Here is a 15,416-nt window from a genome sequence, read left to right as displayed (position 1 = left end):
TAGCTGCATGTTCATATTTACCATACACAAAACATGCGACATTGAAGGTAGAAATAGCTTGGTAGATTGACTAAATAATGAAGGAAGGAAGGATGACTGCAGAAACAATCCTTTCAAAAGGAAATAATGATCCTTTAGTCACGTCTTGTTTATCATGACATCAGTGCATCACTTCTAATCACACTCAGCGTGAGGTAGACGTCAAGTCTGTCACTTTCTCATATTGTGACGGGGCCAAATGAAGTCCTCTTGGAGCTAATTTGATGACGCCCTTTGAGTTTCCACACGCCAGCTTCCTCTTTTGTGTCTCGGCCTGCCTGCGATGCTGCGCCAGGGAATGCTAAACAATACGAGTAAATGGATCAGCTGATGGGGAAAGTGGCAGAACAAAGTCTGAAAAATGACACACGATAATCAAACACACAGCGGGTGACTTAATCCTGTCTTCGTCTGCTCAGCCCCCTCAGGGCCCTTCCTACCAGGCAGCACATTTCACGGTCTACCCTATAATCCGTTTAGGAGGCGCCACTACGTGTCAACAGTGGCCCAGTGCGTTCTCCAGAGAGCATGCTAGTCGCTTTACATGACCAGATGGTACGCAGTGGAGCAATTTGGTTGATAAAATTACTTTATTACATCCTCATAAGTTCATAAGGTAAGGTTAGCCTTTTTTTTCAGTGTTTTTTTTTCTCTCCATCACCGTCAAGAGAAATGTTCAGTCTTCAGTTTTAATGTACGAGTCGAGGCATTTCTGTAAGCAGGTGTGTTTGGTTTGACATTTCTGAAGGACTTTGCAACATTTGACATCACATTGATCTTCTTACGGTATCCAATATGGCTCACTTGGCAACATGTTCTTGTTTGGACACTTAAATTGCTGCAATCTTTCAAAGCACTTTCTTGAATGAACTGGACAACGAATAATTCTGGCTCAGTAGGTTAACACAGGACACTATGTTTGGCTAACCAAACATAGCAACAGTCTACTAAGATTGTAAACCGCTAACATCAGCTACCGTGACACTGATTTCCTACAGATATGATCACTTTCAGTTTGAGTTCTTCTAACATCTAAAAGAGGCAGTATACATCCTGAAAACGGTTCTGCATTTTAACAAGCTAAGTGTAATGAAATCTTTTTACTTGACGTAGAAATAATAGAATAATACTGTCTAGTCAGTATAAGCCACATCCACCAACTTTAAAAAGAAAAAAATAAGTACATCTATCTGCTGCACTTGTCTATGACTCGCATGTGTCCACATTGCAACATGAGATATTTTTTTTAACTTTTAACAAAATACATACTGGTAGCATACACAAATATAAGCTTTTTCTGAAGAGTGGCTGTAACAAAGATGCTTTTTGTAGCCTTTTTCTATTAAATAATCTTAAAATATATATTTATTCAAGTTTTCTTTTCCTAATATTGAAGAAACAAATAGAGATTCACTGATCCAATATTAATATCTGTATCTGAAAAAAATTCTAGATCGTTCATAGGGGACAATGTGCTCGATCCATAAGAGCAGATCTACTCAGAGTAATTCTATGATTTGTGCTCTGAGGGCCGTCCTTCTTTACTATTTATTTAATATTATTTTTAGAATTCCTAGTTGCACTTTCTGAACCATCTGAAAGACAATTTGTTGCAGTTTATTATTTACATGTTTGACCAAAGTGGTAAATCTTTTGTTTTTGTCACTTACAGTTTATTATTTGTTTTACATTGGCTGATCTACTCCTAACTGCAATGACTGAATACATCAAAGTTGTGTTGTTTTTACATTTGACCAAGCTTGTGAATCTGTTGGTGTATTTAAATGTGCTGTACTGGTGCAGTTACCAAATAAATTAGTAATTCAGTACATTTCTGTCTTTCTGTGTTTAAAAAAAGTAATATTTTAAGTCAATTCAGCGTTACTTTTCTGTATCAAATCGGTACCGGCTGATGCTCAACCTCAAATATCGGTATCTGTGTCAGAAGAGAAAATCATGCATCCCTTAAAACAAAAGCTAATTATTTTTTTTTGCTACTGTATATACCTGTGATAACTGAATACAAACGTATTGTCTCGTACTTATTTGTAAAACAAACCGACTGCATTGCCCAGTCTTCTTCCATTTCCTGCTTGTGTGTGCACAGATCTGGGTGGGTTTGTGTACGCACGCCGAATACATCCCTGACCGATCGATTTTAAAGAGCGCTGTAATGCATTTAAAAAAGAGCTGGACTCTCAAACCGTCAGCCCCGGAGGCAGAGCCTTCGGAGCAAGTTAGGAAATGACAAAGAGCCGCCCGGGCCGGTCCTCCCCGACGGTTCCCGATGTCCCAATCTCGTCTCGCCGCCACAGCGGTTATGATGTCAACAGAAAAAATGCGCGTAGACCTTCAGGGGGATCCTGTTGCGGTGATTAGACGTGTCAAGGAGAAAGAGGACTCGAGCGTTGTTTTTGTTTTAGTTGACGGTGTAACCGTGTTACATTTCACGATTCAGTGGTTATTGGTTGGGTAGGACAGATTGTCGGCGTGAATAACATTCATCCATTATGAAGGCTGCAAAATGAGGAAGTGCTCTACAAGTGAATGGCAGCCCTCCTCTAAGCCTTGAGGCTTTTTAATTATTTCTGCATAATAATTTAAAGCCGGCACATAAGACTTGACAGAACATAAACATCAGATCTGAAGCATCTTCCTGCTCATTAATATTTAATTTCCCTAATTAGATTGAAAGTGCCTGTAGTAACTTTTTTCCTGAAGAGGGCCATTTTAAAAAGCACCAAGTTTGAGATATGTTAGAAGAAACATTCACTACAAAACATTACTGTCTTTAACTGCATAAACAAGATAAAGACAATACGCTAGCACTAATTAGACAATTCCCTCTATACTTGTTTGAGGTTTCCATCCAGCTCCCTGATGGCAGCTTGTTTTTTCCCCCCCTCCTCTACGCTCATGTCTGGAGGAAATCACTGCAGGAAGAAGATTATCATAAACCATCCAGTTTTATCTGAATGCGGCTGCCGGGCGGTCGGCTCCGGTGGCTCGTTTGGACGTCGTTCTTGCTTGATGGTAGCGGCAGCAACAGCAGAGCTGGCAATAAAACTTTAAGGGCCTTGATGCAGCCAACCCAGGAGGTCACCGACGGATGGAGGGTTTTATGATGATGAGCACATGTGTGCCGACATGTAAAACGCATGCCGGGGTCTGACCTAGTATGTAGATGGTGATGCCATCTGAATAGGCATGTTTAAATCTATGCAGGTTCACACGAGAGATTGAAAAGTGTTAGCTTTTTCTTTTTTTGTATATTTTTAACGTAGGGGTATGCAATAAATCGATAATATGTATCGCAATGGTAGATAAACCAATCGAGGATACATTCGGTAAACTTTTGAATAGTTTTACTGAACACCGATCCAGAACCACTCAGCATTCTGGAGGATGTAGGCAGAGGAAAAACTTTAGACGCTCAGCCTCTCATGGACAACTAAGAAATGCTGGTGGCATCAATGAGCTCACTCTCTTGGTCTTTGATTATCAACAAGCTGTTGAGTAACTTGCTCAGCAGCAGTTGCCTCATAACTGCTTAAAAATAAGAATCAGAGTCGTGGAGTAAAGACTGAGGATAAAACAGGAAAAATCACACCACCAGTTTGGCAGTATTTCAGATATTTATAACAACAAAAAAACTAATCAATTATCAATATTGACTGTTATGAAACTCTTGTATCGTAATGTTTTTCAGTCAAATCATCCAGCTTTAGATTAACGATAATAATATACTGACAAAGATTATAACATAAAACATACTGTGCAGCTTCAGAAATATGAACACTGTACTTTGGCCGCTCACAATAACAACCTTTCCCAGACGATAAATTGCCCCAGAAAGTATCACGATAAATGATAATATCGTTTTGAGACCGTTTTCAAGTAATATGTTAAAAATGACATAATAATACAAGCTCACTCTGTCAAAGACAAACAAATTTTAATTTTGTACAAAACACTTAACACTGGAATGGAGGACCAATTGAAAGCCAGCCTACCTCTGAATTACTTGTTTAGTTATGTATTTAAAATTTACGAGTCCTGACATGTAAACCACCTGAATTTTGGATACGTTGTATGTGCAACAACATGCTTCTCACTACCTGCAGATATGTGTGTGTCATGCTTTAACAATCTGCAGTGGTAAAACACAGAATTTGCAATTCTATGAAGTGCTCACCTTGGACTCGGCTAATACCTGAATGCAGCAACACGTCTGTAGCAGAAATGTCCCTGGAAATGTTCTGTGATCTGAATATGTAATGCTGCGTCTCAGAATGGAGACAAAGTCCTTATAAACCATCTACAATTCAAACGTCGGAGGTTCTTATTTCTCATGTCAAGAAATATTTTGGAAACCTATAAGAAGCAGATTGTTGAAGGAAAAGACAGAACTTCTTAAATGAAGCAGAATATCAGCAGACTAATCCCAGAAGAAGAAAAAAAACCAGACAGCTGTTTGTAATTCCACAGACGCCTGGATTGATTTGGCATTTGTCCTTCTGTAATTTATCTCACTTTTGATTTATGCATTTCGGATTCCCCACATACTAAGACCAATCTGTGCGTCTGTTTTTTTATTGTTGTTGTTGATTTTTTTTACTGCTAACCGCAGTTTAACCTCCAGGTCCTCTCTTTTAGTGTCCCATTGAAAGCTGGAGTGTTTCTGCAGACACCAGATTGTGTTGTTGCTCTACCTTACTTTGTGTGTAGCAGGAATTTTCCTCATCTGCGCGGTGTGGACGTGTTTTACTGCTGTCTATGTGATGCAGCTCATATTACGTGGCTGGAAGATGACGGACTTTAAAAAGTTTAAATGACGAACAACGAAGTCTAAATAAAACTTCAGATGTCAAGAGGAAAATGGAACCAGCCAATTTCCCCGTAATCTGTTTCAATCAATACTAAAAAATGTTTATTATTCATCAGATTCACCAAAACTGAAGTCTCACCATTTTCAGTCTATAAATTCATCACACAGCTTGTTTTTTAATTTACTTTTTGAGTTAAATTTATCCATTAATGGGACTAATCATAAAACAATTTCAGTTTCTGCTGGTTTCAAGACCATTTCTGTCTTAAAACCACGGCTGTCCTTTTTTCAGCAAAAATATAAATTGTACAAATCCTTATTTGACTGGAAAAGTTTGACCTGTGCATCTCAAGATGAGTGTGTATTGAAGCAGTGAGAAGTAGCACAATGTTTTAGGAAACTGACATAAAATGACAGACTTAGTGAGAGAACTGTAACTGCAGCAGATTGGTCGTCTTCTTTTCTCTGATATGTGTTTGAAAGTTGTTTAAGATAAAAGAAGCACACGTCCATTTCTGTGAATTTGACAATATGAGGCAATTTAAACCCAAATCGGGTCCTTTTATCATTCTTCGCTCACTCACTGTTTGGCCTTAAAGCTTTTCATGAAAGCTGATTTTTCTAAAATTGTCTAACCCGTGCTGTCCTGCGGCACAGGTTAAACTCTTGGATATTTGAGGATTTATGGAAGAATCATTATTTATCAATGTTGGGCTGGACTGAAAAATACTCCGACCCATGTGTCTGTTTCTCCAGGTGTTCAAAGTCAAGGCGGTCCAGCTGGCAGAGAAGCTCATCCCTGCCTTCAACACCCCAACTGGGATTCCCTGGGCCATGGTCAACCTGAAGAGGTGAGCAACGCCAGCTAGAGTTACGTTTTCCACTTTGGAATGTTTTGGTCAGAAAGAGTTGATTGGCTTTGTTGCTTACTGAAATTTAAGCAACAAAATTCAAGTCAAAAAGTACAACCTTTACCAGAATAATAATAATAATGCATTTTATTTGTGTAGCACTTTTCTGAACACTCACACACTTTAGATGAATCAAGTAAAATCACAAAGTATATGAAAATCATAAAAGGAGAACATTTAAATACAAAGAAATTAATATATATATATATTTATGTGTAGAAAACCACACATACCACAGTGCTTGTATTTACTAAAGATGAAGAGAAAAAGGAGCAGCTTGCAAAAAATCAAGTACAGCCTGTAAATCAGCTGCATAGTCTGTATCTGCGTACCCTGAATAGGTCTGTGAAATAAACTACAAACCATTAAGGAAGTCGAGGGAGCAATTGGTTACCATGGATACTTTGGACAAGGCCTGTTTCAAGGAGTAAGTGTTTTTTTTTTCCTGCAATGCTGCACCCCTAATACTGTTTAGGTTTGAGCTCCTAAATGAGAAATACATGTATACGAGACTCAAATAAAACTCAGGAAATTAAAGCAAGTGCTTTTGCTATAACTTTTAGGTGTCAATATTCAAGTTATAAGCAAATGTTATTAACACTACCTTAAGAAACTACAACAACTTCATGACTGCACCTCTTTCCACAAAATTGCAAAGTTTTACTGAAATGTTTGACTTGCTTTTGTATAAAAAAAAAAAGAAAAACAAAGAGCAAGTAGGAGACATGTGTCACATCTTTGCAGCTGGTTTTAAAGCACAAATGTTACGTCATTCCCCTGACATCGGTACCTTTCAAGGTTACCTGTGCTGCCCCGCTCTGCCATTTTACACCCGGTTACTCCGTCACAGTGTTGTTTCCCCCCAGTAATCATTTAAGCCCATTATTGCAGTGTGACAGAGTCTGCAGTAGCCAGCATGGTGGTTGAAAGAAGAATACACGCAAACCTGATTCACAGTTTGCCAAAGTGTGTAATAATCTGTCTTTTAGTCAGTCTTGTTGCCTGTCTTTTTCAGGTGATAGCATTATTTAGATCTACTTTTAAGTATACAAAAAGGACAGATTCTACAAGTTTTGTGACTAATAAGTAAGCCGAAATAGAAAAGTTGTGTGTAAATATAGCAGCTTGGTTGAATAGCTTGTAGAGTCAGAATCAGAATCTGCTTCAATGGCCACGTTTGTCTCTTGCTTTGCTTTCACTGGTGACATTTAAAATAGAAATGTACACAGGCAAATGAAAAGACCGTTTATTCTTTCCTGTAAATATGTATGAACTGTATGAAATGTTTTACAAAAGAGAAAGACATGGTTGAATTAGTACAAATATGCAATATGGTATCTGTCTGGAGATTCTGTTTAGTGTTCATCAGAGAGCCTTGAGGAAGAAAATGTCTCTATTGTGTCTCGTTTTTGCAAATAGTGCAGTCACATTGGTATGATCTGTGAATTTCAGGAGTTTCACAGACTTGTCCGCTGAGATGGAGTCATTTGTGTAAAGAGACGAGAAGTGGGGCGAGGACACGCCCCTGAGGGACTCCGCCATGTGTAAAACTTTGCAAGGGGAATATCGGCCCTTTCTTTTTGACATTTCTTCATTTCCTAGATTCTTTTTTTTCCATCCATGGCCTTTTTAAGGTCCCGAAAGAATCCTTAAATCGGGATGATGTTGGGGCTTTGACTAGGCCAAAGCAAGCCCCGACTCTTTCAGCCATTCTGTTTCAGTTTTGATCCAAACTTCAGTTTTCAGACAAATAGCCTCACATTTAACTGTTGACAAAAAAAATCCCCAGTCATCACACTTTCACCTTCGTGCTTCAGTTAATAGAAGGTATTTTGCTTATGTGCAGAATTTTGATTTTCAGAATGGAAAAAATAGAGAGAGAGCACAGAACACAGAGTAAATCATTCATGCCATTTTTCTAGGTTTTTAGATTGCATTATAAACAAGACAAGCACATAAATTATTTAATTACAAACTTTGCTAAAGTGAAATGAGAGAATGAGACAAAACTCAATAGTTGCCTCTAACTTGACTAAGAATCTTTATATCTGAAGGAGTGCAGGTCCAAAACAAATCCATACTTCTGCTTCTCAACGGTGATGAAAGCCCCTTACGTCTTGATTTATTCATCATTGAAATAAAAAAAAGAAAAAGAGATTTGACTCGAATCAACATCTGAAATACCGTCGTGCTTGACGTCTAAATTATGCTCCGAGGTCTGCAAACGACGGTGCTGCCCAATTATTTTGGCACAGTTTTAAACACGTCCACGCTCCACCCACACAGACGTTTTCCCTTACTTTGCCTGATTGGACCTCTTCACCGGCCAGCGTGGGTAAATGCAAACTGTGCTCACAGGGCAGAAGAGTGTTTGCTAATCCCACAACTCCTTCAAACAAATCCTGACCTCAAACCATTGGGTTTTAATACCATAGAGTGCTGTTTTTTATTTTTATTTTTTTGTTCTCTAAGAGGCTGCGAAAAAGTGTTAAATTGTGCTTCGTGAAACCTCGGTTCACCCCGTTAGTTCACAGCCTGCAGAAAAGCTTCACTCAGTTCCTTTTCCATCCAAACAAACTAAACGGTGGTGGCAAAAAAAAACCAGAAAAAAATGCATCCATGTGCATCTTCTCCTTCATTTCTAACCACTATTGACGCGTAATAACTTCATATCACTTAAATCATTAAGCATTACATCAGGCTGTGACATTAAACAGTGCTTTAAAACGCTAATGGATGGTTTGTTGCCAAGCACCAAGCTCCTGAGGTTTTAAGTGGTACAATAAAGGGAATTGTTTTTTTTCTCAAGGTAATTATCAGGCAGAAAACCAATTCTTAACGTTTTAGTCGGCAAATAAAACACGCTACCAGACTTAGGGCTACATGACGTAAGAAATTCAGCTAAGAAAGACGCACATAAAAGGGATGTTTGCTGGTTCCTCAACAAGCAGCAGGGTTTCACAATCTTTCTACTTCTAGCCAGAAAACAGATTTTCAGGTGTGGGTGCAAGCATTTAGACACATTAGAAGGAGAAACTCCAAAGCTTCTCCTTATTTTCTTGTTGGATTAACTGAGACTCTAACAAAATGTTCTTGATTGCACAAATGTGAGATCCTAAGATTTTTCCTCCCTCCTCTACAGTGGCGTTGGTCGTAACTGGGGTTGGGCGTCGGCCGGCAGCAGCATCCTGGCTGAGTTTGGGACCCTCCACATGGAGTTTGTTCACCTCACCTACCTGACTGGGAATCCGGTTTACTACCAAAAGGTAGCACTGTTCAGTAGCATACATCTCTGTTTCAATAACTGGGTATTTTAACATATTGGACCTATTCTACTGTTCACTACGTTGTTGTTGTTGAACTAACAGTGAAAGCAGATTTGTGTTAGCCACATAGACGAGGAGATACCAGTTCAGCCCATGTTGTAAGATTACTTCTGGTATATTGATGCCATCGTGTGTGACTTCGGGTTGCCTCTCGAAGTGGCAATGCTTCACATCCATCACGTCAAGAAAACATGTTTTACCCCTTCTGACCCGGTTACAGCAGCCCAGAATTGCAATTTACTTGGTTTCATCATGAAGTGTCTCTTTCTGCCAACATGAACATCTATCAGAACCTTGGCCAGCATTCCACTTTTCTGTAGTGACTAACCAGGGTTTTAGATTCAACCACCACAGTCAATTTACTGGCGTTGGAAACTGTTTATCAAATCTTCTCAACTCTGAGGCATCAAATAACTTTGAAAAGCTCCTCTGCTAACTTTTCCTGATGCCGAGAACCTTGTTCACGCCTTTGTCTTCTTTAGATTGGGCTGCTGCAAAGCACTTCTCTCCAATTGTGTTTCCATTACTAAACGTTTGTCGGTACTCCGCTAATGTCAGAAGAACACAATTTCACAATTGTGGTGTTTCTGTAAAATCAGAAGCGCAATTAAAACATGTAAATAAGCTTCTTCACGCGATACGGTACTAAAAATATGCCATCATCTTCCTACCACTTCCTGTCTTCTTCTTTGTCTTTTCCCCCAGTAGTAACATCCGGTTGTTAATCACAACTTGAGAGATGCAAAAGTGTTTGTTACATTTTTGAAAAAATGCACTAATTTTGATACAGCCAAAAAAAAAAAAACACGCCTCATCCTAACTTAAAATTGTTTTAGCAAAAAACATGTTTTTTTTCCACAATTTCTGTGTTTTTGTGAAGCAAATATATTCTCGTAATTCCAACTTGTGCTATGATATGGTCAATGGAAATGGAGCTAACGTCATTCCCAAGCATTCAAAAGCCACACGACACCCAACATGGAAGCTTCCAGGCTCTTGATGATGGTGGGGAAACACACCACACACCTTTATTTGCCTGGATATTCTTACTTTCCAATCAATCAGTAGCAATGCCCCTTCTTCACTGACAGAGCTTTTCCATCAGTTATCAATAATCTCCATTAGTTCAGTTCATTTCTGTTCTTCTGCCAGTGAGCAACTCTTTTCTGTCCTTTGTTACGGCCTAAAACTTCGTTAACGTGTTTGTTTCAGGTGATGCACATCCGCAAGCTGCTAGCTAAGATGGACCGACCCAACGGCCTCTACCCAAACTACTTAAATCCTCGCACAGGCCGCTGGGGCCAACGTAAGTACACAATCGAAACATTTCTTGCCACATATTTGACTTTTCAGTCATAAATCATAATGTTTCTGGATCGCTGGCGTCCGACCAACCTGTTTGGAGAGCTCCGAAGATGTTCTTGCGAGCTTCCAACGACCCCTCACTCCTAAGTGCTGTTACGACGGAAAACAAGAGATTAGCACCGTGAAAAGTGAAGACAAAAGTCCCATGGATCTTCGTTAATGAGGACAAATCGAATCAGGCAGAAGACTGAAGACGGGGAGTTTTGCGTTGTCGCTAGATTGATTACATTTGGCAGTTTGCCCAGAGAAATGATCGGCTCTCAGAGAGAAGCTATCGAAGAAGTAACAGAGGTTTTCCTCTGAAACCTTTTATTCCTAACTAATGCACTTTTTGGCTTACATTAAATGGATTTATTTGTTCTAATTCACATCCCTTTCCTAATTAGACCAGTTTATATGTTTACATTTAGATACATGCAGACTTTATTTTGACAAGAATACGGTTGAGTACTGCTACACTGCCTTCCTGTCTGAAAATAAGCATATAGTTTATATCTGAACGTTTTAATTCATTGGGGCCTGCCCATAGCAATGCATAAGGAGAGCAGTACTGACTTGCTTCGCAAGTCAGTACTGCTCTCCTTATGCTAACTTGCAAGTCAGCAGTACTGACTTGCTTCGCAAGTCAGTACTGCTCTCCTTATGCATTGCATGGCAGGCACCTATTATTCTACACCCAATAGAATGTCTCTTTATTGGGGCCTGCCCATAGCAATGCATAGGGATGTAATCCCTATGCATTGCTATGGGCAGGCACCTATTATTCTACACCCAATAGAATGTCTCTTTATTTATATCTTTATAGATTTATTGGGGCCTGCCCATAGCAATGCATAGGGATGGAATCCCTATGCATTGCATGGCAGGCACCTATTGTTCTACACCTCAAAATAACTGCCGCTTCCTACTACCGTTAATGCGGCTCGTACCGCTGCATGCCCCCTCACAATATATATATCAAAACGTGAGGCTCAATCCCGTGAGGGGAGCTATTACTTTTGTTGGCATTTCGAGTAACTGTGGCGACATAATTAACAAAAAACGAGCCAAATTTAACTCAAAACAAAAGTCTAACTGACACAAAACAGTGTCAGTTAGACTCAAAATAGACATAGAATTTAGTCTGCCTCTCTGAACTGCTCTTTAGAACTACAATGACTGAAGGTTAGAACTACAACATGGCGGACACTCAGTGCCCACAAAAGAGGTCTGAGCTGAATGTCAGAACTACAACATGGAGGAACTGTCAGTTACTACAGAGGAGGACTGAGCTGGCCTTTAGAACTACTTGTGTTTTGGGCTTTTTATAACTGATTTTACCCAACCATTGTTACACATGGGATTAGTGTGGCAATTTAAATTGAAGCTTACTGAAAATTTCAAAATAAAAGCCTTGAATATTTTTACATCATGTAGTTGCTCTTTTTGGCTTTATGTGACTTTTTCATCCAAAGCACTGTTACACATGATATTAGTTTAGCTCTTTGAAATGAAGCTTAACAAAAATTTCAAAATAAAAGCCTTGAGAAATCTTACATTAGGTAATTGCTCTTTTGAGCAATAAATAACTGATTTAACCCAATGACTATTAGACATGGGATTAGTTTGGACCTTTGAAATTAAGCTTAACAAAAATTTCAAAATAAAAGCCTGAGGTTAGTGCACCGCTGCAGGCGGTGCAATAATATTATTCTGCATTATCTTTTTCTCTCAGTTCATTAGCATTAGCATTTTAGCTTATATAAGCTATTAGCTATTTATTTGACTTATTAGCCATGTTTAGTCTACTGAATGGAGTAATACCATTATAGAAAACATCCCAGTGATGTCCCACATGCTACTGACAGCAATCACGCTAACATTAGCATTTTTGCTAATTTTAGCTGATACACTTACTTTATCATACTGAATGGTGCAAGTCAATGTTAGTAAACATTCTTGTCATTGTATTCATATGATTGCAGCTTTCTTTAGCATTGATGCTAATTTGTAGCATCAGAACGCTGGGTCCAAACCGACGGGCACACTTTGGCAGGCCCCGGTTAAATTTCTTCAGGAATTTTCTAGTTTATATCTTTATAGATTTATTTTTCTTCCATCACCGTTAATGCGGCTCGTACCGCTGCGTGTACCCCCACAAAAGTGGTATCAAAACGTGCGGCTCGATGCCGAGAAGGGAGCTATTATTTTTATAAGGAATTGGACTTACGATGGCGACGTAAAAAGCGAAAAACGAGCCAAATTTCCAACTGCCGAAACGCAGAGCATAACTGACACCAACTGCCGCTTTTTTAGAGTGAGAAATGAAGAGAATTTTTGAGCCCAAAATAATTTTGAAATCGCCGTCACGCCCACAAATATCGCACGATTGGTATCAAACTCGGTCCTGACATTGATACGCATGCCTGCTCCGGTAAACTGTTTTCGAAATTTCTCTAGGGCTTACGGTTTTCTGTCACGGTGCTTCAGAGCAAAGTCATGCGACAGGATTTTCTGTTGCTCTCTCAGGCTCTCTCCCATGTATTTTCATATATTTCTCAAAAATTTCAGATCTGGGCACACCATTTCTTTCTCTTATCACTGTTAATACTGTGAGTGACGTAGAGATATGAATTGCGGGACTATCGGAGACGACAAACAGCCCTCTCATACGCTTCAAACGCTTTTCGAATATGTATTACAGTTCCCGAACGGGAAGGAGTTGTTTCCAATGCTTTTTTTAGTTCAAACTGGCTGGCTCAAACAGAGAATTGTTTCCACCTGCATGTCTCACTCACAGCTGACAGTTGGCAGAGAGAATTATTTACCATAGCAACGGAACTCAGGAGGCTATTGGCTGCTGGTTAGGACTACAAATACGCATCACTGTAGTTCTAACTATAGTGGAAGACCAGGAGGACTGAACTGGCCTTTACAACTACTTGCTGCTATGGGCTGTATTTAACTGATTTAACTCAGTCACCGTTACACATGGGATTAGTTTGGAACATTAAAATGAAGCATACTGAAAATTTCAAAATAAAAGCCTTGAATATTTTTACATCATGTTATTGCTCTTTTTGGCTTTATGTGACTTTTTTATCCAAAGCACTGATACACATGGGATTAGTTTGGCCTTTTGAAATGAAGCATAAAGAAAATTTCAAAATAAAAGCCTTGAATATTTTTACATCAACTACTTGTGTTTTGAGCATTATATAACTGATTTAACCCAATGACTATTACACATGGGATTAGTGTGGACCTTTGAAATTAAGCTTAACAAAAATTTCAAAATAAAAGCCTCAACATGCCCCTGAGGTTAGTGCACCGCCTGCGGTGGTGCAATAATATTATTCTGCATTATCTTTTTCTCCCAGGTCAGGGAACTGCCTTGCACAGCAAGGCAGTTCATTAGCATTAGCATTTTAGCTTTAATAAGCTATTAGCTATTTATTTTACTTATTAGCCATGTTTAGTCTACTGAATGGAGTAAGTCCATTATAGAAAACATCCTAGTGATGTCCCACATGCTAGTGACAGCAATGATGCTAACATTAGCATTTTTGCTAATTTTAGCTGATACACTTACTTTATCATACTGAACGGTGCAAGTACATGTTAGTCAACATTCTTGTCATTGTCCTCATATGATTGCAGCTTTCTTTAGCATTGATGCTAATTTCTAGCATCATAACGCTGGGTCCAAACCGACGGGCACACTTTGGCAGGCCCCGGTTAAATTTCTTCAGGAATTTTCTAGTTTTCATTTATGCTGCAGTGAATGATCCAGCAAAACAGAGTGCAATAATGTGCAATTGATTTTATTCGAAACAAATTATTGATGATCAGAAATCTTGATCTTATATTCATCGAGAGGAAATAAACAGATGAAATCTGATTGAATATGCTGCATCCGTATGTTTGCGTAGGCTAAAGGTTACCATGGCGAGTATACTTTGCTATATTGAGCATTTTGAGTTCCACCAAACTCCCAACTTAATAGCAAATGGTAGATATGTAGAACTTTGCTTTACTTGGTTCTGATTTGTTCTTTCTGTAGACTTTTGTTTTGTAATATTTTGGTTGATTGAGTGTTAAGACAATTATTCTGTCTGCTTTTTATTTGCTGTGCAGCTGGAAGGATTTTTTTCTTTTTTTCTTTTTTGTTCTTTTTAAATTTTTGACAGTTCTCACAGTGAGTAAACCATAGCAACAAGGTATCATTTTTACAGCCGGGAGCCGCTGATTAGCATCTCGAAAGCACAAATAACACCTGAACTACGACTCTAACGTTAACCGAAAGTTCAAATCTCTTCCACCAATCACAACAGGCGATACTGCCTGGAGAAGCTTCACATTACTGTGAAAATGTAACTTACTACAGCATTTAATTTCCCGCTGGGGAAAAGTTAAGTATTTTTGAATCGACTTTAAATATCTCTCTTCAGAATTTGATTAAGTTTACCTTTAAAGCGAGATAAATTGCTGGCGCCTGCTGATCTTTACAAACGGAGGAGCGCATTAATGGACGGACAGGTGGCACGGCAGTCGGACTGATGTGCTTATAAGTGCAGACTTTGAGCCAAAAGCTCAGGGAAAGTAAATGGATGGAAGCTGTTGGGAGGGCTGGTTGATTGAGGGATGGTTGAGTACATTAATGGATTGGAAGTTAGCCGGCGGGCCGCACCAGAAGATGGATGCTTATGGATGGTTTGTGTTTGCGTCAGGAGGTTTCATTAATGTTCTAGTGCAGACGGCAGCACACTTTTTTTATTTTCCATCATTACCTCAATCCGTTTAATTGACTGAAAACGGCAAAATGATTTTTAACGGTCCTTTAAAAGGTGATAGATTTTTTATTTTTTATTTTTTTGGCAAAATATGGAATAATTATTTCTGATCAAGCCGTGCGGTAACCACGCGCTTTTCCCCAGAAGCATATTAAGTGGGTGCATGTAGCAGCTT

General features: G+C 39.0%; 1 protein-coding gene across 3 annotated transcripts in view; it reads left to right on the top strand.

The window, feature by feature from the left end:
• LOC114148310 (mannosyl-oligosaccharide 1,2-alpha-mannosidase IB) overlaps positions 1–15,416 on the top strand; it is a 158,239-nt gene that overhangs the window by 90,152 nt on the left and 52,671 nt on the right. For all 3 annotated transcript variants that reach the window (XM_028023502.1, XM_028023501.1, XM_028023503.1), the window contains exons 7-9: positions 5,624–5,718; positions 8,921–9,044; positions 10,317–10,410. In XM_028023502.1, coding sequence (XP_027879303.1) covers positions 5,624–5,718; positions 8,921–9,044; positions 10,317–10,410 — 313 coding nt within the window. The remainder of the gene's footprint in view (positions 1–5,623; positions 5,719–8,920; positions 9,045–10,316; positions 10,411–15,416) is intronic.

Source organism: Xiphophorus couchianus, chromosome 7 (assembly GCF_001444195.1).
Source record: "Xiphophorus couchianus chromosome 7, X_couchianus-1.0, whole genome shotgun sequence".
In the NCBI taxonomy this organism is placed as follows: domain Eukaryota; kingdom Metazoa; phylum Chordata; class Actinopteri; order Cyprinodontiformes; family Poeciliidae; genus Xiphophorus; species Xiphophorus couchianus.
Note: the sequence above shows the minus strand (reverse complement) of the source record. Positions and strands in the feature narration are given on the sequence as shown.